Source organism: Lagenorhynchus albirostris, chromosome X (genome assembly GCF_949774975.1).
Source record: "Lagenorhynchus albirostris chromosome X, mLagAlb1.1, whole genome shotgun sequence".
Lineage (NCBI taxonomy): Eukaryota > Metazoa > Chordata > Mammalia > Artiodactyla > Delphinidae > Lagenorhynchus > Lagenorhynchus albirostris.
The window spans coordinates 37,327,352-37,349,467 of record NC_083116.1 but is presented as its reverse complement, the minus strand read 5'-3'; the positions used below and the strand labels follow the sequence as shown (position 1 = coordinate 37,349,467).

The following is a 22,116-nucleotide window of genomic DNA, read 5'->3' as shown; positions in this document are numbered from 1 at the left end:
TTACACTGCCCTTCTCTGTGGCAAGGGCGATTTGGTAAAGGAAGGAATCGGGGTTGCAATCATTTGTCTAGTGTTCCTTTAAACCTTTGGCTTCTGATTAGGCTGACAATACAATTTACTAATATATTCTTGACATTCAATCCATTCATCAATGCAGAAATGTTTGCTATCTGTTCATTGGTGAATTTTCCATGTACTCATATTTATCTTCCCAGGGGTTAAAAATAAGTAAATAAAAAGGGAGTCATTTAAAGGGCAAGAGTAAGTGGCAAGAGAAGGAGACAAAAGAAAACTGTAACTGATTACCTGAAACCTTATTGAGTAGTCCCTTCTACTTAGGATTCACACATTATCAGGATTGACATGAAAACTCAGGTTACGTTCTACACCAGGGACTTCCCTGGTGGTCCAGTGATTAAGACCCTGTGCTTCCACTGCAGGGGGCACGGGTTCGAACCCTGGTCATGGAACTAAGGTCCCACATGCCACGCAGTATAACCTCCACTTTTGGAGAATCAAGACTTGGGAGATATTAACTCTATTAAAAAGCCTCAAGTTTCTAGGCATAGTAACTTTAACCCAAACCCTCAGTTATCCCAACTGCTTTATTCTGAAAAATGCAGTCAATCCTACCATGGAGCAGAAAAATATATTTATAATGAAGTAGTAGAGATAACACTATTAAGAAAAAATGAGTCTCCACACAAATAACTTTCATGAACACATTTATTGCGAGTAGCTCTATGGAAAGGCAAGTCGGATATATATATAAACACTATACAGAGTTGCACGTTTGTCTCCCAAAACTGCAAATGAGATGTTTACAAAGAAAAAAGAATATAAGAGTATTTACAAAGGAAGACAAAGCCAGAGCAACTCAACGCAGATCTGTGAAGCAGAAATAGCAAATGTAATGAACTGTTGGAACTGTAAAGTTTTAGATTTTACTGACCAAGTGACTATGTCTGATACCAAATGAAATGTAGACGTCACAAAAAATCGTTCCATCATTGGTTTTTCTTAACAGCAGCATAAACTGGTAGCTGGACGGTAAGTGATATATTGGTACACATATTCTAAAAAGATTCTTCCATCACAATACTGAATAAATTAGTTGTGTCTGTAAACTAAGAAGTAGCGTCAAAAGATTGCATATTTGTTATGCTGTACCTGTGACTATTTGTACCTGTTACTATTTGTACTGTTGTGTATGAGGTTTCCCATTCATTTATTCAGCAGTGTCACATCTGTGCTGTACCCTGTCTGCTGGCAGCCTCTGAACCTAATATGCAAATAAAGCAATACAGCACTTTCCCCCAAATAATCTTTTCATTCCACAATTCTGAACGATTATGACTGAACTTACTTGAAAATAAAATGGTGACAGAAGGCTTGAGAAAAGGCTGCCTAAAGACGCATTGTTACCATAATGAACAAAAGCCACACTGAATTCTTTGATTAGGTTGGAAAAAGAGAAGAGTCTGAAGGAACTGATGAAACTGATACCCTAGCAGTGACCAGTAACTGGAGTAGTGATTGGTACTGCAGCCTTATCCTCTCCTCAGCACCACTCACAAGGGAACAAACAGTAAAGAGCCCCCCCCCATCCCTTTGGTTGGTAGGCAAGGAAAAAATCATAGAAGTCAACTCGGTTCTTCGGAAAAGTTAGTGTAGCAACACATGTACTATAAGCCTGCTTGAAGATAGAAGTACACGTTCAAAGACATCAAAACCAAGTGGCGAAAAACTTCTGGTAAATGTTATACTATTTCAAAGTTGCACATTAAATGCAAAGCAATTTTTTTAAACAGAGTTACGCACAACAGGTACATCTACAATCACATGTACACAAAAGGTGTGCACACACGTTAGCACTCACACAGTTATACAGACACTCACACCCATCTTTGATATGATGAGGTTTGCCAGTGATGGTACAAGTCGTGATTTGTGTGCCACCACGTAACAAAGCTCTAAGCAAGCTTCAAGACCTTTGTACCTATCCTCTGTGATCACCACCTGTTAGTGTCATGTTCTCAAAGGTCCAGGTTCCTAAAATCTTAATTCAGTTTCCATCAGAGGCAAGCAAAAACGGGAGGGGCGAGCTTGCTCTGATTCTTTTTTTTTAATTTGGTACATCTTACATAGTCTCATTGTCCAAAGGGAAACAAGACCTTATAAGAGGTTCCTTTTGGCTTAAGTTTTAGTCAGAATATTGATTGGTATGTATACACTAATGTCTTGAATATGGGAAACTGATTTCTTTATAGGAGCCCTGGGCATAGGAGGGAAAGTATGTGTCAAGGAAAGAGCCAGAAAGAGGGGAAGACTGGAGGGTGAAAGGGGGAGGCCCAGAGTGGCAGAGAGGGTCTTTGTGAGGAAACGTTCTGAAGAACTTGGTTCTTTTAGGGGGAAAATGTAGGTTTTAAAATTTTTTTAAATTAATGAGTTTGGAAATCCTCAATTGATTTGCAAGCAGAACATCACAGTATTGTATAAGAAGAAACAGATCACCTGTTCCTCAGTTCTGCCTTTATAACATTGGAAATGTTCAATCACAGTATCAGTTTAGTTAACATTTAATATGGACAGAATGTTGCAGTTTTGTTAATGAGCAAAACTGAGATAATCTGCCCTTTGGTGCTGCCTTTAAAATATTAGAAATGTCCCATCAAGGTATCAGTTCAGTTCATGTTTAATTCCTTGATCAAGAAAAGTTTTGTGTATATACTACTCAGAAAAAAAAGATTCCAGATCATACCTACCTTCTCAGGAACATACCTTTCTTCTTTATCTCCTCTTATTTCAAAGGTTTTCAACTTCAAAACTTAATCTAAGTATTATACATTAGTAAAATGGGTATTGGCCAAATTTACACATATGTAAATAACATTTTTTTAAAAGAGGAAATGAGTTATGAGATGCTCACTTTTATAGTATTTGTTTCCTTTCAAAAAGACAGACTGGGGAGGGAAGCCAGAAAACAAAAAGAAAATACAGTGGGAATTTCTTAATTCAAAAATCACTGGATCTATAAGGCAGCAGTACGAATGATCTGTTGTAGGATCATTCAACTGACAGCATCCACTTGTAGGCTTTTAGAAATTCAGGTTGCTTTCTATTCAGAAGCCTGTTATTTCTCTTTCTTTTAGGCAGATCTGGAGTAGACAAAGATGAAATTCCATAAGCATCACTTTTCTTCTAAAATGTGTTTTTGTGGCAATGTAATCACTCTAGGAAAAAAAATGACAGAATAAAAGTTACTTTCAGAATTAAAGTGTGAAGCGCTTTTACCCGCACCCTATTCTAAAACAGAACAAAACGAAATCGAACTAGTAGTTTTGGGGAGCCATACTGAGGAGACTGCCTTTGCACGGACATGCATAACGAAGCTGGCTGCCTGTGACGTTTGAAACGCCAGCACAAGCCCAGCAAAGGCGCAAGGGCAGTTACTCCTTTTGCCCTCAGGCTCCACTCTGACTTTTCTGGTGGATAGCAGCTTTGTCAATCAATGTGCATGCACTGCTCTACTTTCTCCCAGTGGGGCCAGCAAGTAAGCCTGGCATTGGGCAAAAAGAAATTTTCTCTTCTCCTACATGCTTGATTATGCCTTCATCAAATTATGTGGCACGAGTCAAAGGCTTTAAGCATAGACTTGGTGCTAGTCTCCAGATTCAATCACTAAATTTTGTCTAAAAGAGCAAAATCACACCTGTAAAGGAGATATGACTGAAATCTCCATCTGTCTAACAAAAAGAAGTCTGGTATTACTCTCTTGGCCTTCTGCTTATTGAGAGGGTACATAATCGGGAGTGGGGCAGAGGAAGGGTGTCTGGTACATTGAAGAAGGTGCTGAACTGGAGAAGGGATGGGGATAAAATGGTCAGCAAATCGATTATGGGATGTGAGTGTTAATTTAAGATCAGGTCACATCAAACAACCAAATATTCTATTTCATTACAGCCAATGTAAAAAAATCCATGGAACACACACACCCCGCCCCCGCCCCCCCCCCCCAGAGTAGGCTTCAAGTACAAGATCTTGCATTAAACCAGCAGTATACGTTTTAACTATTCATTCTTTCATCAGAGGTTTTAAAAATGTAACAACTTGCATCTGGATGAAGCATCAAAGCTCTCCATTCCCCTCCCACCTACTTATGGCTATTCATCGTGATTCATTGTATAGGGCCGTTCCTCCACATTAAAAGTTTTCTTTTTTTAAATTACACCTTAGATTAGTAAAGCCATTAAGTTTTCTTGTCAGTAGTGGGCTTAGGAAACTTTAGATTCTATGTATCTATCAGTTTTACACAGGATGAAAGGTGTGATAGCTAGAGGTTAACCACGACAGTACATACTAGCAACTCAGTTATCCACTGCAAAATTAGGCTAGACATTGTGGAATTTTGAAGCTCCTGTCAGCTAGAGGATTTTAACAGAAATTTAAGGTTAGAAAGATATTGCAGGGGCAATATCAAAACTAAATTAGGTATTTAGTTTTCTACTTTGTTTTAATATAAAAATATGTTCATATATAGTATACTGAATGGGCTTTAAAAGAGATTTCTTACTACCCTCTATAATATACTATATTTCACAGGTATTTTTTCTAGAAACATACAAACTAAGCTCCATCTAATTGCCCCATCAACATTACACTAAGCGTGAACTTAGGGGCATTTGTTGCTATTAGAGGTTTCTTTCTTCTTACTTTTTTAAAAAATGACAGGGGCTCTACTAAAAATTTGATTCATATTTCAACTGCTTTCCTATAACACCTACACACCAGCATTGAGTGAATGGTTGACAACATACTAAAACCTAGCAAATAATGGTGTGATTTCAAGTTTACTTTACAAAATATATTTGTCAACTCTTGATTAGCCATGCTGGTAGAAAGGAATAATGCTATCCAAAACAAGATAATCCAAAAATAATTTAATTTGCTTTTGAAATGCATTATGGGAACTTGACCCACAGATTTACCTTTATAATCCTGTTTTACTTAGGCCAATATTAAAATGAGCTTACATTCCCGGAGCACATTCCAAAGAGCAGCGTAGGAAATAACCCAGAAGCTTGCTGGGTGGCAAAGGAAAGCAATTTGGGATTAAAACTCCAGCAAAAACAGTCTGCAAAATGAATCAAAGGGCTGACAGTCATATCTTAGTTCTGTTTCCTGTTCATTTTGATATCATTCCACCACCAGAAAGGTAAATGTCGATGCTTTTAAGAATGTGATCTGATTTTGATGGATTACTTCCACTTGAGATTGACAGGTTGTAAATAATTACTGTACCAGGTATTCTTACTTTCTGATTAATCAAAGATCTCTTTAATGACAAGTTAATTCCAGCCCTTTTAATGGGAGGTATGCTCTTCAAGTAGTTTTTCTCCATAAGGGAGAAAACTCAATGGACTCTGGATGGGTCAAAATATTTTCCTACTCTTGGCCCCCCAAATCTGGCAGGTATCATTTTCTTCTCAAAAACAAACGCAGTAAATGTTTCTGGTTCAATTTGTCTAATGATATAAACCTAAACATTAATCTTTAGTATACTAATAAAACACACATGACTTCAATATCCCTGGAAATGTGCAGGGTGAGCCAGGAAGGCAGTTCCTCCAGGGCATTCCAGGCCTCTTCACATGAATTGCAAACATGCCTCTATTACAGCCTGAAGTCCAACACAGCAATGGTTCCCCTGCCCAGAGAAGCCCAAATGATAACGATATATCCAGTTAGCCTCTCATTCTCTTTCTACTCTCCCCAATCTCGTGGCCTCAGTTATATTTCTAACTCCAATCTTCCTAGAACTGAAAAACAAATTCAAGTTCTTTTGAAAATTTCTCACTGTTTATTAGTCAACATGCTAGCCATCCCCATGATCAACTGGTGATCACAAACAAGCAGGGGCAAACAAAGCATTGAAGACAAGCAAATGAAAGTAAATGAGGAGAAATGGAAGCATTTACCCCAAAGATGAGTGTATAGTAATACAGTTACATTATTTAGCTTAGCACTGCTTCTGGCTTATATACAGTTTTTTTCCCCCAATAAGAATAGATCATCACACCTTTCTGTGCCCTGTAAATATATGGGAGGATGACCCTCAAGAGCCTGATCAAAATCGAAGTGCTGTCCCTCAAGGGTGAAAACTAGCAATAATTGCTGCTAGTCTTTACAACACCAATCACAGCGGACTGTTGTCTCCTTTACAGATTAGAAGATCAAATATGCTTCTCCTCATGGCGGCAACGGTTTTGTGATGGAATACTCAAAAGAATCTGTTAAGGGAAATGGATGACGCTTGTAAACCTCCATCTCCTCAAAGGTCAGCTCAATTGTTTCACACCTGCCCTTCGCAGGCAGGCCCTGGACCACTTATGCATGTTCATTCCAGTCTTGATTATCTGGATACAAACTATCTGGGGATCAGCTACAGGATTTTCCTCGCAGGTCAGCTTCGCCACTACCTCCCAACACACACTTGGGCCACTTCACTCTGCTGCCTAGTTACTGCAGACTTAAAGAATGCAAGTTACTAGAACTCTAATATAGGCAGTCTCCGATTTACAAAAGAGACATATTCCAAGCCTCATTGTTTAGTTGAAGCTCAGAATAAATTATCCTACGGAAACAATGTTATAAATAAATGGCGGATAGGTTCCTAGGTTCACCCACACATGCCTGTATTAAACCTATGCAGGTCCTGAACTGGGAGAGGAACGATTTTGACTGCACCCAATGGTCACTTACAACATCATTTCTGTGGGGAGATCTGTTTGAAGTTTCAATATGAGGCTCCAGGAAAAGATCTCTTCTAGCCATGGCAATAAGAATAGGGTCCCCTAAATTCAAGCAGCTAAAATAGCTGGGGGCAGGGTGGCAGGAGAAACTATGGTCGGAGCTGCGGCCACAACAAGGAGTCCTTCATAGGAGGTGGCAGGTTTGCGTATGAGGACAGTGTTGATATGCCTTCCAGACCAGAGGCACAACTTATGAAGAGGCAGGAGTTAAACACCACACTTATTGGTCAGACCTTCAAGGGCACCGTGGGTGCACACGTGAATCATTTTTAAGGTGAATTTAGAGGTAGTCTTCGTGGATATTCTCTCTGAGTTTCAAGTCTACAAGTAGCAAATTAGTAATCACAGGCCAATTATATAAATTGTGAAAACTAGCTCAAGTGACTACAGTTTTATGGGGAATTGGATATTCAGTAAATCCAGAAGGTCTGGCTAGCATCAGACATATTGTGGTCAACCCAACCAGAAAACGGCTTTAAACACCAGCCCAGCTGCCTCTGTGCCAGCAAGTGAGAGCAGGGCAGGCAGCACAGCCCAGGACCTGCAGAACAAGAAGGCCACAAGGAAGGCTGTTCCTGCGAGCTAAGCGCAAGCAGCCTGTGAACTAGGAGTGGCAACGTCTGGGGAAAGAAATCCTCCCTCTGGGGGCCTCGAGGGACTCCCAGAGCAGCCTCACCTTTACAGCTAAAGAGAGACCAGGAAAGGCATATGTTTTCCTGAAATTAGGGACACAAGTTTGGCAAAGGGCACAGGAGGGTAAGACTCACATAATGCAATCAATGCAACCCTAACCAATAAGAAAGGGCATGTCAGGAAGCTAGGGAAAAAATAGCAATAATTTTCTCATTTCAATAAATAAATATTTAACTACATATTTTCCATTAATTCTAAAAGGAATTAAGTCCTCAGTCAGAAATTGTAAGGTACCCTGTAAAAGAATGCAAATTTAAACTAGGATAGAGGTCTACATTAAAGAAAATCTTTAAAAAGTCTTATTTCTCAAGTGTGCAGCCCAACATTTTCAAAAGAAGATGGAAATCTAAGACCTGTTGCTGCACAACCAATAACCAATGCAGAATTGCTAGAGAACGTATTTTCATTTCATGTGGTGAGTGCACTATCTTGGCAATTTTATCAATAGCTTTAAAATTAGCAATCTAATAGTTGTGGTAAAAACTGAGTGTGCTGTAATGTATTCATGTCATGATTATAAAAGGTAGCCTTTTTCATCTCTCATTTCTCACTCAGGACCAAGCAGTACTTTCCAGTAAATGATCCTCACCATCTTTGAGCCTGGCAGCACCTCTGAGACAAAACATACTGCAGGCTTTAATTAAGCATTTGACAAAAGCTATTTTCCAATACTGCCAATAAAATGTCTGAGCTATCTGAGCTATTTTTACATAGTCTTAAAGCATTTTCAAAAAGGTGCTAAACAAAATGAATTTAAAAACGGATTTTTTGGTCCCAAGGAGGGGATTTGATTTTCAAGGCTTCTAAAGTCTACTTTCCTGACTGCCAAAAGCAAATTTGCTTTTTAAACAAATGAAGAGCATCTCTTTCTTACAGTGCTTTTGCTTCCACCTGTGTCATTTTATTCTGTTTTTTCCCACCATGATGGTGCAGATTAAAATATCAGATTTTATACATATGGAAAAAATGGAATTGAAAGACTTTTGGCCATAACTGGCAAATGTCAATGGATTATTCGGAAAACCACACATAGGTGACTTCAGTTAAGGACAGGACCATTACCGGAAGTTTACTGAATGTACCCCTTTCATTCCTTTCAGTGTTTCCGTGGGATCCAAGTAGATACACACACTATTTGTGTTTGAGAGGTAAAGATGAGCAAACTCCTCCCCCAGACTGAAAACCTTCGATTCCAGTACAGGTCAAATACTTTTATTCTAAAGCTATGGCAAACAGTTCAATGTAATGAAAATGACCCAAGCTCTGGTGGATGGCTCACAGTTGTAACACTCCGAATGAATTACTTACAACGAGATTGGATACTATCAAATTCAAGAAGACTTTAAATTTTCCCAATCCTTGCCTGTATAATAATCTTTCATCAACAGGAAAATAACATATTGAACATCTGATGAAAGGGCAGTGTGGTGTTCTGGGTGGAGCACTGGGCTTGAAATCAGATGTATGGGTTTGATTTTCTGCTCTGCCACTTACCTCTTTGACCAGGGGGAAATTCTTAACACCAGCTTCAGTTCCAGTACCTACTGTCCCCCAGTAAAATAATGAATGTAAATATGCTTTGCCAATTATAAGGCAGTAGGCAACTGTAAGGCATTTCCTCCATCAACAAGCTGACAATTTAACAACGATCCCTTTTAAATCACATACAATATTCCTGATTTCTCCCTACACCGGTTATCCTCATCTCTATTCCAACATGAAGACTTGGGGGGATCACTCGAAGAAGCCCGAGTTTGTTTCCCAAACAATTCCCTGCCAATGACTGAAGTGTTTTGGTTCATATTTGGTAATTAGGGGGAGGAAAAGAAAGCAAGAGGTCTTATTCGAGTTTTGATGCATGTGTGATATTCAAGTCCCAGTCCTTGTTTAAAGAAGGTCTTTTGCTAGTGAATGGCCAAAATTTTTACCTGGGAAGCATCACTCTTAAAAATGGAATGAATGCACATGGATAATGATTGCCAATAACTTTAGTTAACTTTAACTGAATGAAATCTTTAATTGTTATAAGTCAAATATATCTGCTCCAAATGACTGTCCAGTTGTTTTTTTTTTGGTGGGGATGAATGTTGCCTAAAATAAGTGACCCATCCATGGTGACTGACATATCTCTGCTATATGGAGATTTTATTCTAGTAACGTATAATAAATAAGTCCAATACAACAAAAAATTTGCTCTCAAGCACCTATAATTTATAGCAAGAGGAGTTGGCAGTAGTACACTGAAAAGAAGCTTATATCTCCTTCATGTTAATAACACTGTCTACAATTTCAAAAGATAATTACTACAGATTTTTTTTTTTTTGCTTTTTCATACCAGGTGCTGTTATAACTTCACTAATTTGGCTGGCCAATTCTCTCACCTCTCTTAGAGCTGCTCTTATCTTCCCATCTCTGGAATGGAAAAATCAGTGAATTTTTTTTAACCTTAAGTCATTTCAAACTATGAATTCTATATCAGATACAGCAGTAAAAGAGGCAAAAATGCATTCGTGGGTCAGGAGTCACACTAAACCATATAAGAAACTGCATTCTCCTCCTAAATGCTAATACTTATAACCCACGTGTTTAAAATCTGAAGACTTCACACTTCTTAAATTATTTCATTTATAAAAAAGTCAAGTCCAGGTTATATTTCTGTGTGCTTCTTTCTAACTGACTTGAACAAATGGCTTTGAAGTACTTACTTATATGCAATGTGACTTGTAGGTAAATGAGATTATATATTAATTTTGTGTTATATGAAAAAAAGTTGTCTCACTGCCTTACGGGCTCCCTTCATTTCGCTCAAGTTATAAACAGATCCCAACTATGAAGATCCCAACTCTGAACAAGCATGTAAGCCATTTTAAGTGAAAGTAATGACTAACTGAAAAGTGGGATTTGGGGACACAGAACTTTAATTTAGCTTTGTGTTTCTAAAGGTGATAATAATAAGAACAGTAACAACAATGGTAATAGTAGTATAACAATTCATGTATAACACCCACTATGTGCCAGGAACTGTTCTAAGCATTTGCCATAGATTAAAATTACTCTGGGAGATATCTAACTCCTAATGAAGAGACTGTGCCTTTGCTCCTTTGTCAAAGCATATTTGTTATTTTCTAAGATGATCTTTTTTTCTAATGTTAGATAGGAAGGTGAAGAGAGATCAGAAATGGGTGAAAATTATTCTATAGCTTTATAGAATCAGAATTAGCCAGCTTGTTCTTAACCCTTCACAGACAACATTCTACCATATCAATTTACATAAAGATGGTAGCGAAAGTAATTTCCTGCAATGAGTTCTTTCTATATATCCTCCCTTTTATATATCTCAGCAAATCACGTGCTTTAATCAGTCTCAGGACCAATCATTTTGGCAAGAAGCTAAGTCATCTGTTGAAATTGTTGAAACTTCAATGTTTGTTAATCCAATGACAAAATTAAAATATCTTACACTTGTAAAGTGCTTTAAAGGTCCAAAGTGCTTCCACATTCACTCTCTTGTTTTAACCTAACCACCTACCTCCCTGTGAGATACAGCCTCCTTGCTGTAGTTACTCAATAAAGTTAGGAATTTCCTCAATGAACAACACATTTAGAGAACATTAAGCCTCCAGAATAGCTACGAAGTCATTTGAAGTTATTCATAAATCAGTAACTTATGCTAAGATAATGTTAATTATTTTAGAATCTAGATAATATTTGGGAAGACAGGGTTTATTTAAGGAAGAAGAAATTTTCACTAATTTTCATCTTTGCTTAAACAAAGAGTAGTGGAAAGTATAGACAAACCTCTATGAAAACTTGTCCTTTCCAAAGTACCACATAGACGGCTATGGAACACGCACATCAATATCATAAATGGTGTCTTCAGCAGTTAGGTTCAAACAGTAGCTTAAGACCAATTTCCAGGTGTACTTTACAGAATAAAATAGATCTGTTCTTGAAAAGCTGGTTATGAATTAAATCCTTGGAAATAGATCTGTATATTTTAAGTGCATGGTTCTAGTAGTAGTGGTGATTGTGTGCGTGTGTGTGTGTTGGGGGAAGCTCACAATTTAAAGGAGATCTGAATTGAATCCTTTGGCAAGCCAAAGCATCCTTTGGTCGTTTTAATGATCACTCTTTAATGTGTCCGTGCTGCAAACGTGAGTTTTTGTATGGCAAGTTTTCTAAAGCAGGGGGAGAAAGGGGAGGGGGCCTACACCTGCACTAAATAGGGAGCTTGTTAGGTGACTGCTGTGATCAGTCCCCAACTTGTTCTGCCTGATCAAGCACAGTGGGCAGAGATCCAATCACAAAAGCATTCCACAAAGCAAGCAAAGCAAAAATCTTCACTAAACTGACTACTGGAATGAAAACTGCTGGGGTCCATCCCTTCTCTTCCCTGGAAAAGCAGCACATTCTGGTAAAGAGGGAAGGCAGTTGAGACTATGGAGACACCGTCTTCCAAAATCATTTCTTGAGAATGTCTCCAGACACCCTGATAACAACATTGCACGATGTACACAGCAGATTTACTCGAAGTCTTATTTCCAAGATCCTATTCTCTCTTACTTCTTCCTTTGGAAAAGTAACCCTTTAAAAAAAACTTCCACTCTTCCAGGGTAGGCTGCCCCTGGGGTCAGGTCTTCCTCCAGCCCTTATTATCTTGCTTACTGAATTGCCCAGAAGACGCACCAATTAGATGTTTTAAATGCTTTCTAAACCTTTCAAACAATATTCATACCCATTATAGTGTTGTCACCATACCCTCTTTGGGGGGAGTTACATGAAGAAAATGAGGCACAGCAGAGGTGACTTGCCTGTCACTGTTAGTGACAAAGAAAAGGAATGCTCAAGGTTTCTGGCAACATATCCTGTGTAGAAACTAAGCAAATCAACACAAAAACACATTCCAGAGCCAAATATCCTCTTCTTTCAATCACCTGTTGTTCTGGATTATTTACCTTTTGTTCCCTCCAGACGTTCATGCTAACAGTTGAGATTTAACTTTCTTGGTAAATCACAGCAAACCAGCATAACAATGACTGCTTTTTAAGAAAGTAACTTTCGGAAGGAGAATGTCATCAACCCCCAAAGGTTAACAGTTGATTATTACTGCTCAATATTCGGGGCTCTTATTAAATTTCCTGCAATTAAATATGGTCATTTGTAGAAAAGCAGCTTTCACTTGTTGATCTGAAAATGAGTTGATGGGATTCAATTTACGATGTCCTGTTTGTATAACTCACTAAGCGTTAGGGAAGGATATCTGAAAGCATCCTCATGCTACATATCCTTAAGTTTGAACTACTCCTAAAATGTAGAACCAATGTTTAAATGATAATCGGTTCTTTCCGGGTAAAGAAACTTATCATTAGATTAAAACAAGTTTTTGCAACGATCACAAGGTATTGCATGATTAAAACTGAATTCTACTTTCCATGCTAAATAAGCACCAGTGAATGAAATGTTAGTTCACATTTTCCTAACAATGCAGACAGAGTAGTGCATCGATCGATTCATTAAGCAATAACCATTAACTTCAGGGAAATGAATTCTAAACTCACCAACCTCTTGGGGGAGAGTCGAACTTCTCGTTGTCAGGTCTGGCAAAGTCCATTCTCACGTACGTGTCGTCGTCGTCAGAATCTTCTTGCTCTGGGGGTCTCGGCGCCCGGCCGCGGCCAGGTGATGGAGGGGGAGCGGCGGCTGCAGCGGCAGCCCCGCCGGCTCTGTTACCTCCCGCAAGGTCTGCCGATGGGTTTTGGGCTCTGGGGTTCGAGCCACCCGCAACGTCTTGGGCCCCTCTTACCACTTCGGCACCAGCAGCATTAGCAGCAGGTTGGAACCGGCTGACGGAGGCGGAGTCAGATCCCGCGGCGGCCTCGAGGCCCGCGGCGGCAGCGCCGCTGCCCGGGGCAGCGACCAGGGTGGAGGCGGCGGCTAAAGCCCGGCTCACGGCTAAGGTTGGCGCGGTTGCCGCCGCCGCGGCTAAAGAGGCGGAGAGGTCTCTCTCGAGGCTGTCGGTCGGGAAAGCAGAGACGGCGGCTCTGGCAGCTGCAAAGAAACTTTGCGAACGGCTTTGTGGGCGTCTTCTCTCGAGCTCTTCTTCCAGCAGCAGCCTCGCTACAGGTGGTGGTTCAGAGCAGCGGCTCGGGGAGAGAGAAATGTCCATACAGCACTCAGAAAATGGGTCGACCACGTAGATGCGACCTGTTTCAGCATCGTAGCGAATGGCACTGTCAGCAAAAGGCACGGCTGGTGTCATTGCTGGGTTGAAAATCACTTCAATGTAGTCACCTTCTTCCTCATTAGCACTGTTACCTGTAGCACTGGGAGGAAGAGGCGGAAGTGGCCACCTAGCACCGTCCAGAGAGAAGGGGTTGGCACCTGGAATAGCTCTTAAAAGATCTGAGAGGTCGTTTGCTGGATTTGGAAATGGCACTCCGAACTCAACATTCACGTAATTCGAAAAGGCGAACTGTCTGGGGTCGGCAATTATGCCCCACAAACCTGGCAGTCTTTGAATACAGGGAGCTGGCATATTGCTACCTCTTTTAGGGAAGTCAATCTTGATGTAGCCACTAGTGCTGTCGGCTTCTTTCTGCTCATGTGTGGGCTTTTGTGGTTTTGGCTTGATTTTATTCCCTTTTGTAATAAAAGGAAGTCGATTAGGTCTCTTAGTCTTGTTCTTGGGGGGCCCATCACCTGAACGCTTGTTAGGTGATCCCTCATCTCTAGGCTTTGAGAATGACCCCTCAACTGAAGGCTTTGAAGTTACATCTTTGGGGCCTCTGTTAGATGAGGCTTCTTTGTCTAGGCCCTTCCCCAGGAATTTTCCAGGTAACATTGGTACATACTCACTGTGGTCACTCTGCCCCAATGGGGAGCTCCGAAAAGCGTTTGGCAGAGAGAAGTAGGAGCTCCAACTTTTGGAGGAAGAGCCTCCCTGAGGATTTCTGGGGTTTTTTGGAATTGCACCAGCTCCAGGAGCCATAAACATGTAGTCACTGTCACTGTCATTGTCCTTTGAGTCATCCTCTTTGTCAGGATCAGGTGCTTTTGCAGGACTTGGTGCAGGTGGTGGGCTCACTCTGGGAAACATCATCATGTACCCTCTTGAATCTTCGAAAGGTGATCGAGAGTGGCGCTTCTTTGACACAGAGACATTTTGAGGAGCCATTGGCATATAATCGCTGGAGCTTGAGAGAGGGGCAGCCACCCCTGGCCTCATTGGCACGTATGGGTCATCCTCATCTTCATCAAAAGCTCTGGCCCTGTGGGGACCCCGAGCTGCACCTTCTGGGGTCTCTGCGTCTTTAACTTCTTTGGCTTCTTTGCGTTCTTTTGTGGCTCCTCTGTCAGCACAAAAATAAAGTCGGAACCTTCCCCCAGACTTTCCTTTTCCACCAGTTGCTGCAGCTGGCGGGGGTGGAGGCGGTGAAGGTGGTGGCATTTGCTGTTGCTTGCTTTGAGTTAATTTGCCAAAGTAGGATCTTTTCTTCAGAGATTTCCCATGATCACCATTGCCTTCGGAGCCTTTCCCACTTCCTGAGCCTTTGCTCCCTCCAGAGTTCCTGCCCCTGCCTGAGCCATGGCCATCTCCGGGTCCTTGGCCACGGCCTGAGCCGTGCCCACCTCCAGCTCCCTGGCCACTGCCTGAGCCATGCCCACCTGAGGTGCCCTGGCCATCTCCTGAGCACTGGTTTCCTCCTGCACCCTGGCCCCCAGAGCCCTGGCCACTTGAGCCCTGGCTGCCACTTGAGCCCTGGCCACCTCCGGAGCCGTGCCCCCTGCCCGAGCACTGGCTTCCCCCAGAGCTCTGGCTACTGGAACCTTGGCCACTTGAACCCTGTCCACCTCCTGAGCCCCGGCCATTTCCAGAGCCCCAATTGTTCATGGGCATATAGTCGCCTCCGTTTCCTTCCTGATCTTCTTTTCCCTGAGGATTGCCTTCTTCCCCAGAGTTGCCAGAGCCGGAACCAGGTGCTTCAGAAAACAGGCAAGCTCCCTCGCTGGGGGCTTCTGCAGGGTGCGGGCCACGCACGGGGCTGGGTGCTACACGGCGAAAAAAGCTGGCTGGCACTGAAATCGCTCTCCTGGATCTCCGCGCTCTGGGCAGGTGCAGTCTTCCTCGCCTGGAGGGGGGCACAGGCTCACTGGGTGTTATGTAGCGCCTGGCGAGGAGCATCTCGTCTTCCCCATCACCGATGGCCCTGAGGTGGCAAAACTGCTCAAAGCGGGACCTTCTGAGCCAGCCGCCGGGCTCGAGCGGCAGCATGTCCAGGTGCCTCCTAGTGGACAGCAGGGTTAACAGGTGGGCGCCGATACTGATGCTGTAGCTGCGGCAGCGGGCTCTGTATTCGTCTGCACACAAGGCTCTCATCTTCTCCAAAAACAGCTCGTGCATGTTTTGGGCCACCACACAGTCATCGACCTGCATCCAGAGCTCCCCCGGACCGATGACGGTGGACCTGCCGACTTCCAAGAAGAAATACTGCTCCGAGTGCCCGCAGCGACGGATGCTCAGGAGCTGGACGACCACGCTGGCCACTTCGGTATTTAGCCTCACAAACACAACCTCCTCGTCGGTAAGACAGAGCCGGAACACGCCGCTCAGCTCTTTTCTGTGCCCCAGCCCCCTGGGTTTGACTATTACCTGCCACACATCTTTGTAGAAGGGTGGCTCCGCCGCCGCTGCAGCCGCCAGTGCGGCCGGCTCTCCATCCGGCTGCGCGCCGGGCGTGCCGCAGCGGCGGCGCTTGCTCTCGAGGATGAGGCGGCTGAGCAGCAAGTACCAGCTCTCTTGCTCCGACTCGTTCTCGGCCACCATCGCGAAGTACTCGTCCTGGGTGAAAAGAGCGATGAGGTGTCGGTACCTTGCGTCGGCTCGCTGGCTCACCGAGAAGCACTGGTACAGGGTGATCACGCGCCGCGGTGGGATGAGCGCGGGGACCGCGGCGCCAGAGGCAGCCGCCGCTGCTGCAGCCGCCGCGGCGCGGACACTGTGCCGGAACTTCCTGGCATTTTCGTAGTATTCCAGTCGAGCTGGGGCGTCGGCGGTCTCCAGTTTGAGCACGAAGTAGCGCCTGTGGCCATGCTTCTGCTTCCGCAGGTAGCCGCGTTTGCAGACTTCGTCCCCGACGGGGAGGTCCTCCTCATCGGACTCGGAGTCTGACCGGGAGCCTGTGGCCGTGGAGAGCCACATGGCTCCCGGACAAGACGACCCGGTCCCAATGAGTGCGGTCGGGGTTCCCGAGGAAAGAAGTGGGGTGGGCGCCACCGCAGCTAGAGCTGCCGCTGTTGCCGCTGCCGCAGCTCGCAGTCTCCTTGTCGCTTGGTCGCGAGCGAAGGAGCAACTCGCCATGGTGATGCACGATGGTTTTAAGGTGAGCGGGCGGAGGGGGGGGGGGCTCGGGGAAGCGAGGGTTGGGGGAAGAGGCCGTTTACCCCTGTCCGCCCGCCCGCCCGCCTCGGCCCGCGCCCCCGCCCACTCCACTCGAAGCGCGCGGCGGCGGGCAAAACAACACGTGACCGCTGCCTCACGCGGCGGCCGCTGTGGCTCCGGCTACCAACACAGTGGAGGGGCGCGAGCGGCCGCCAGCAGAGGTGTGCGAGGGAGGGGGCAGTGGGTCCGAGAGGCGGGGCCACCTCCTATCCCGCCTAGACCCTCTTGGAGAATCTTCCGGCCTCTGGGCCTCGGGAGGACCGACGGGAGGAGGAGGGGCTCTCTCGCCACGCAGGTCCTCACGAGGAGTCCACGGAGGCACGGGCGTGGTAGGCGGGGTTTGGAGGGAGAAGTTCGAGAGACGCGGGAGAGCGGGCCGCGACGGGGGCAAGGGCACGGTTGGCTGGAGGGGGCGCTAGGTGGCGGGAGGAGGCGGAGCCTCCGCAGCTGTCTTGGGCGGTGCAGGGGAGAAGAGCTGGCAAGGTTCCGGGACGGTTTGTTTGTTTATTTGGGAAGCCGAAGCCAGGTGAAACTGTTACAAGGTTTTCATTGGATGGGATGGGAGCCAATGGGAGTGTCTGGCAGGGAGGCGGCCTCGAATTAATTAGTTTGGGGGGCAGGAAGGGAGCTGAGGGGCGTGGAGGAGTGGCTTGCGTCCCGTAGTGGGCTCCGCTGTCTGGTTGTCGCGCGTTCGGCGGTAAACAACCCTCTGCGAGTAGCTATTAATGGTAGTGATAAACTCATGCAAATCCCCAAGCCACGGTGACCCGGGACCGAGCCGGGCGCCCTCTCTTTTTCTTCCCGTCCCTCACATAAATTCTCTCTTTCTGTCACAGTCTGGTCCACTAGTTGCTGCCGCGCACGGCGAGCCGAGAGTCTCGGGAGAAAGCGTGGGCACCCCCTGGAAACGTGTTAACCACCAGGGCACTCAGACCTGCCGCCCACTGCGCTGCAGGCACTCGCGAGCTCGCTTCATCCCTGACAAAAGCCCGCGAGTCTGAGGCACACAGATAACATCGATGCGCTCAAAATGAACCTAATCTTTCATCAGGGCGCGTCTGTAGCCCACGAGACGCAGGTTGGCAAAAGATGGTGTTTCTGGCTATTAGATTAATGCTGACTATGAAAGCACAAATTTGGGGGCCTGCAAAACAGCCATGACGAAAAAAAAATCGGACTCGATTCTTACTCAAATACACCAGTGTTGAGCTGTCGTGATATTTTCCCGTGGGAGACGCTTTGAAAGGCGTCTTTAAGAGAATTTCAAAATAATATTAAGTTTCCCTTTCCTTGATCGAGACCGAAAAACTTTAGAAAAAGAATAGCTCATACCTAGAACACAGGATCATACTGAACACATATCCTAGAATATATTTCACATCCCTTGCGTCGAGAAAAGAAGATTTTTGCTGAATCTCAGTCTACAGCTTGACACCTCAAAAATAAGAACTACTGCCTCCTCTGTTTCTGGAAAAACTGCTGGAGTGTAAGTGCAACCTGAAGTGTTTCTCAATTCCTCTCTCTCTCTCTCTCTCTCTCTCTCTCTCTCTCTCTCTTCTACTAGGATTTCAGCTTCCTAACTGTGGAGATGGGTCCATGTTACATTAAAATGTTAAAGGGGTGACCACAATTGCAAAGAGGGATTTTGGAGGGGGAGGGTGGGACGTGGTATTTCTAAAAGAATGGAATGTCAGTTCACCTTTGCCCTTGGGTAGATGCTGCAAAGCGTATTATTCATAAAATCTAACAGTAAACCAAGCAATGTATACATCATAAAAATAACCCCCAACCCTGCCCTCTTAAGAATTTGTTCTCTGTTAGTAACAGAATAAACACATTTGGATGAATGACTCCTTTTTGATGTTCCCATTTTGGGAGAAAAGAAATTGGTTTTGGCTGTCTCCAAAATATTAGAAATAACCATTAACATTCCCTCTGCTGCCACCGGTTTATAAGCACAGTATATTCACAGGTGCTAGGAGCAGCCGTGATTTCTGAAAGGGGCTAGAGGTAGAAGGAGTGTGGATGCTGACAGAGCTCTGACTGCAGCTGCTACCCACGTTTCAGCTGCTTGGTCACATATATAGAAGATTCCCTACTCCTATAACCAAAATGAAAATGATTAAAATCATTTGAGATTTTTATGATAGATGTTATAATGTTTCATAAGCCTTTCCAAGCACTGGGTTTTGCTTTAGATAGAAATGTTTTGAAAACAAGGCAATGCATTTGAAAGTGCTTTGAGTAAAAACTTGACATTTAAAAATGTATGGGAAAACATTAAACTGCATGTTGAATAAAATTTTGAAAATACTGAGAATAATAGATTTTAAACTTCTCATGTCTTTATAGAATTTTATCATAGAGTGGTAGGCTTACAATGTATAGAATATTGTATCTTGTTCTTTTCACTTAACATTACATGATAACATTTGCCCATATTATTATAGATCAACCTAAACATTATTTAAAATGCAGCAAACTATTCTAGGCAGCTGTATATTAATGTACTTAATCATCCCTCTGTTCGAGGTATTTAGGTTGTTTTCTTTTTTTTAATATTATAAATAATGCCGTAATGAACATCTTGGACCTATAGTTTTTTTTTTAATGTTGAGAATTATTCTCCTGGGGTAGAAACTGAGGAGTGGAATTACTGGGTTAAAATATATGAACTTCTATCTGATGCATTATTTTTCAAAAATATTTTATCAGTTTACCCTGTCACCACACTGATTGCCAGAATTGTATATTGTTATTTTTTTAAAATCACTGATAAGATGGGTGAAATGGTATTCCACTGTTTTTTTAATTTGCATTTTTTTTTACTAGTGAGATTAGGAAAAAGAAACCTTTTACATATATTTGCGGACAATAGTGTTATTTTCTTTAAAGTGTCTTTTTGTGTCCTTTGCCTTACCTGTTGGGTTCTTAGTGTTTTGGGGGTGTTTTTTTTGTCTTATTATGTGTGACTTGTTTACATAATAAAGATATTAAAACCTTGTCATATTTGTTGCAAGTTTTTTCCTAGTCTGTTGATGAAAAATATCACTTTTAAGCTAGATTCTCTTCTGTTTTGAAAGATGTGTAAATTTGGCACAGGAGGTTTGTAGTGTAGTTTAGAAGGGAGATACTGACACACACAAATGTTACCATGATCACTTCTAACCTTCTTTTAAACAAACTCACATATCTAAACTTACCTGCTGTTTTAAAGAGAGAACTAAGTTTGTTCTCATATCAACAAATTATGAGATAGCATCTATACTTCTTAAATGTTATGGAGCACTCTTAAACAATAGTTTGTAAGACATTATTTTCTACTCTAGCGGGGGAACCCCTAGGACTAATCAATGTGTTAAACAAAACAAAAACAAGCATGAAAATAATTTTAAATAACTGCAGTGAAAGATTATCAATGTTGATTATTTGTATGCAAAGTATATTATTTGACCGCAACAGAATGGAATTAGAGAGAGAGTGAAATGTTTCATAGAGGGATCTTACTTTCTGTGTTTTCTACGATGGGAGAGGATATGGTCAATATTAGTATTTGTGAACAGGGAGAATGTGTGGTTAGAAGAACGTTATTTTCTTTACATAGGTTAACCAAATCTCCTCAGTTCTAAAAGTTGTTCCAACACTGAAGCTCTCTGGAGGAGACGATCATTACTGAATTGCACCAGATGCTGTAGCTTGTCTGACATATATTTAAACTTTCATCTTCCTGGACAACTTAATGATATAGAATAGTTGTTTAGTTTAGGTCAGGTTTCCATAGGCAAAATAAAGCAGAGGGGTGGTACAGACCTCTAGATGGTTCAGGCAAAAAGGAGAGACTTTGTATTTGGCCTGAACTCACCAGATGGTTGCTTTTACTGTTCTACTCTCCTTTGGTTGTAGATTCTTGTCTCTTAATTTTTTGTTTTCATATTTAGGACAAGTTACCCCAGAAAGCTCAAGTTGTCATAATTTCTGTAAAGTTTGGACTCTGAACCAAGAATCTCAAGCACAGATTTTTTAAACAGCAGACAAGAAGTAATGAAATCTACAATATTTTTTATTTGTTTACCACTTTAGCTGAAGGGGGGAAACTCAAGCATTTCAGCTGGTATTTTACACCTAGAAACTAAGATCAATGGATAAATACAGCCACAGTACCTTTAAAACAGTTTCTATCTAATGAAGAAATATGCCTTTAGTGCAGTTTGCCTTTAAAAGGAATCTCCTGTGAATCCTGTTTTAAGAAAGCAGTTGTTTGACTGAATTGATAGTCAGTAGTAATAAAAACTCATCTGCTTTTTTCCTCATACAGATGATCATCAGTCTTCTAAATTCCACTTGTTCTGAAATCAAAATGAACAATAGAAATGTGGATTTACTTAGCTTGAAAATTAAACCGTTACTTTAAATAGGGACATTGTTCAAGAGAATAAAGCCTGAGAGGAAAAAGTAGCCAGTATTAAAAACACGATTATTCTCGCCCAATATATAAGTTGTCCTTTAAGTATTAACTCTAGAGTTTTTGTGAGCTAACATCCAATTATGTTGATAAAAATGTGGTGCTACCTTGATATCAAAAAATGATGCTAGTGATGATGATTGCTTTCTCTGTTAGGACATAAATAAAATCATGCACGATAAATGATGTTTTCTACACTGCAGGAAAAGGGGCTGCCCTGTGATTTGTGGCTGCAGCCACTGCTTGCAGATGATGGCTTTTCGTCTCAGCTTTACTTCTGTGCTACTCAAAATCTCTGCTGGAGAAAACAACCGTCAAATGCCTGGCTGCTGCGCACAGAACAGGTCTGTTTGCTGCTTTTGTTTCCTTGCAGTCTGCGCTAAAGTAATTAGAGCAAATACATGGTTTAATTAGGCTCCTAAAGCTTCCCTGTTATCTCAGGAGTCAATTGAAAATTAACTCAGTTAAAAATCAAGCATTTCTTTCCACCTTCAAAAGATAAAACTTTCATTTGGAAGTGACTTAGTAAGTAAACTGAACATCAGAACAATTAAATCTAGCAGATTTCACATAAATGTCAACAACTTCATACTATATGCATTTTCTGTGTTAATATAAATGAACAGTAAAAAAAATGAGCTAATGCTGTTCCTTGTGGTATCATACAGCAGCCTCGTTCTTAGTATCAAAAGATTATCAGTTCATACTGC

The 22,116-nt window shown here is 42.5% G+C and overlaps 1 protein-coding gene across 1 annotated transcript; it reads right to left on the bottom strand.

Moving 5' to 3' along the window:
* Positions 1–3,151: 3,151 nt before the first annotated feature.
* IRS4 (insulin receptor substrate 4) lies at positions 3,152–16,863 on the bottom strand. Its single transcript, XM_060136891.1, has 2 exons — positions 13,068–16,863; positions 3,152–3,233 (listed from the first exon to the last, which is right to left on the bottom strand). The coding sequence occupies exons 1-2, from the start codon at positions 16,861–16,863 to the stop codon at positions 3,229–3,231; spliced, it is 3,801 nt and encodes a 1,266-aa protein (XP_059992874.1). The 3' UTR covers positions 3,152–3,228.
* Between the last annotated feature and the right edge of the window lie 5,253 nt (positions 16,864–22,116).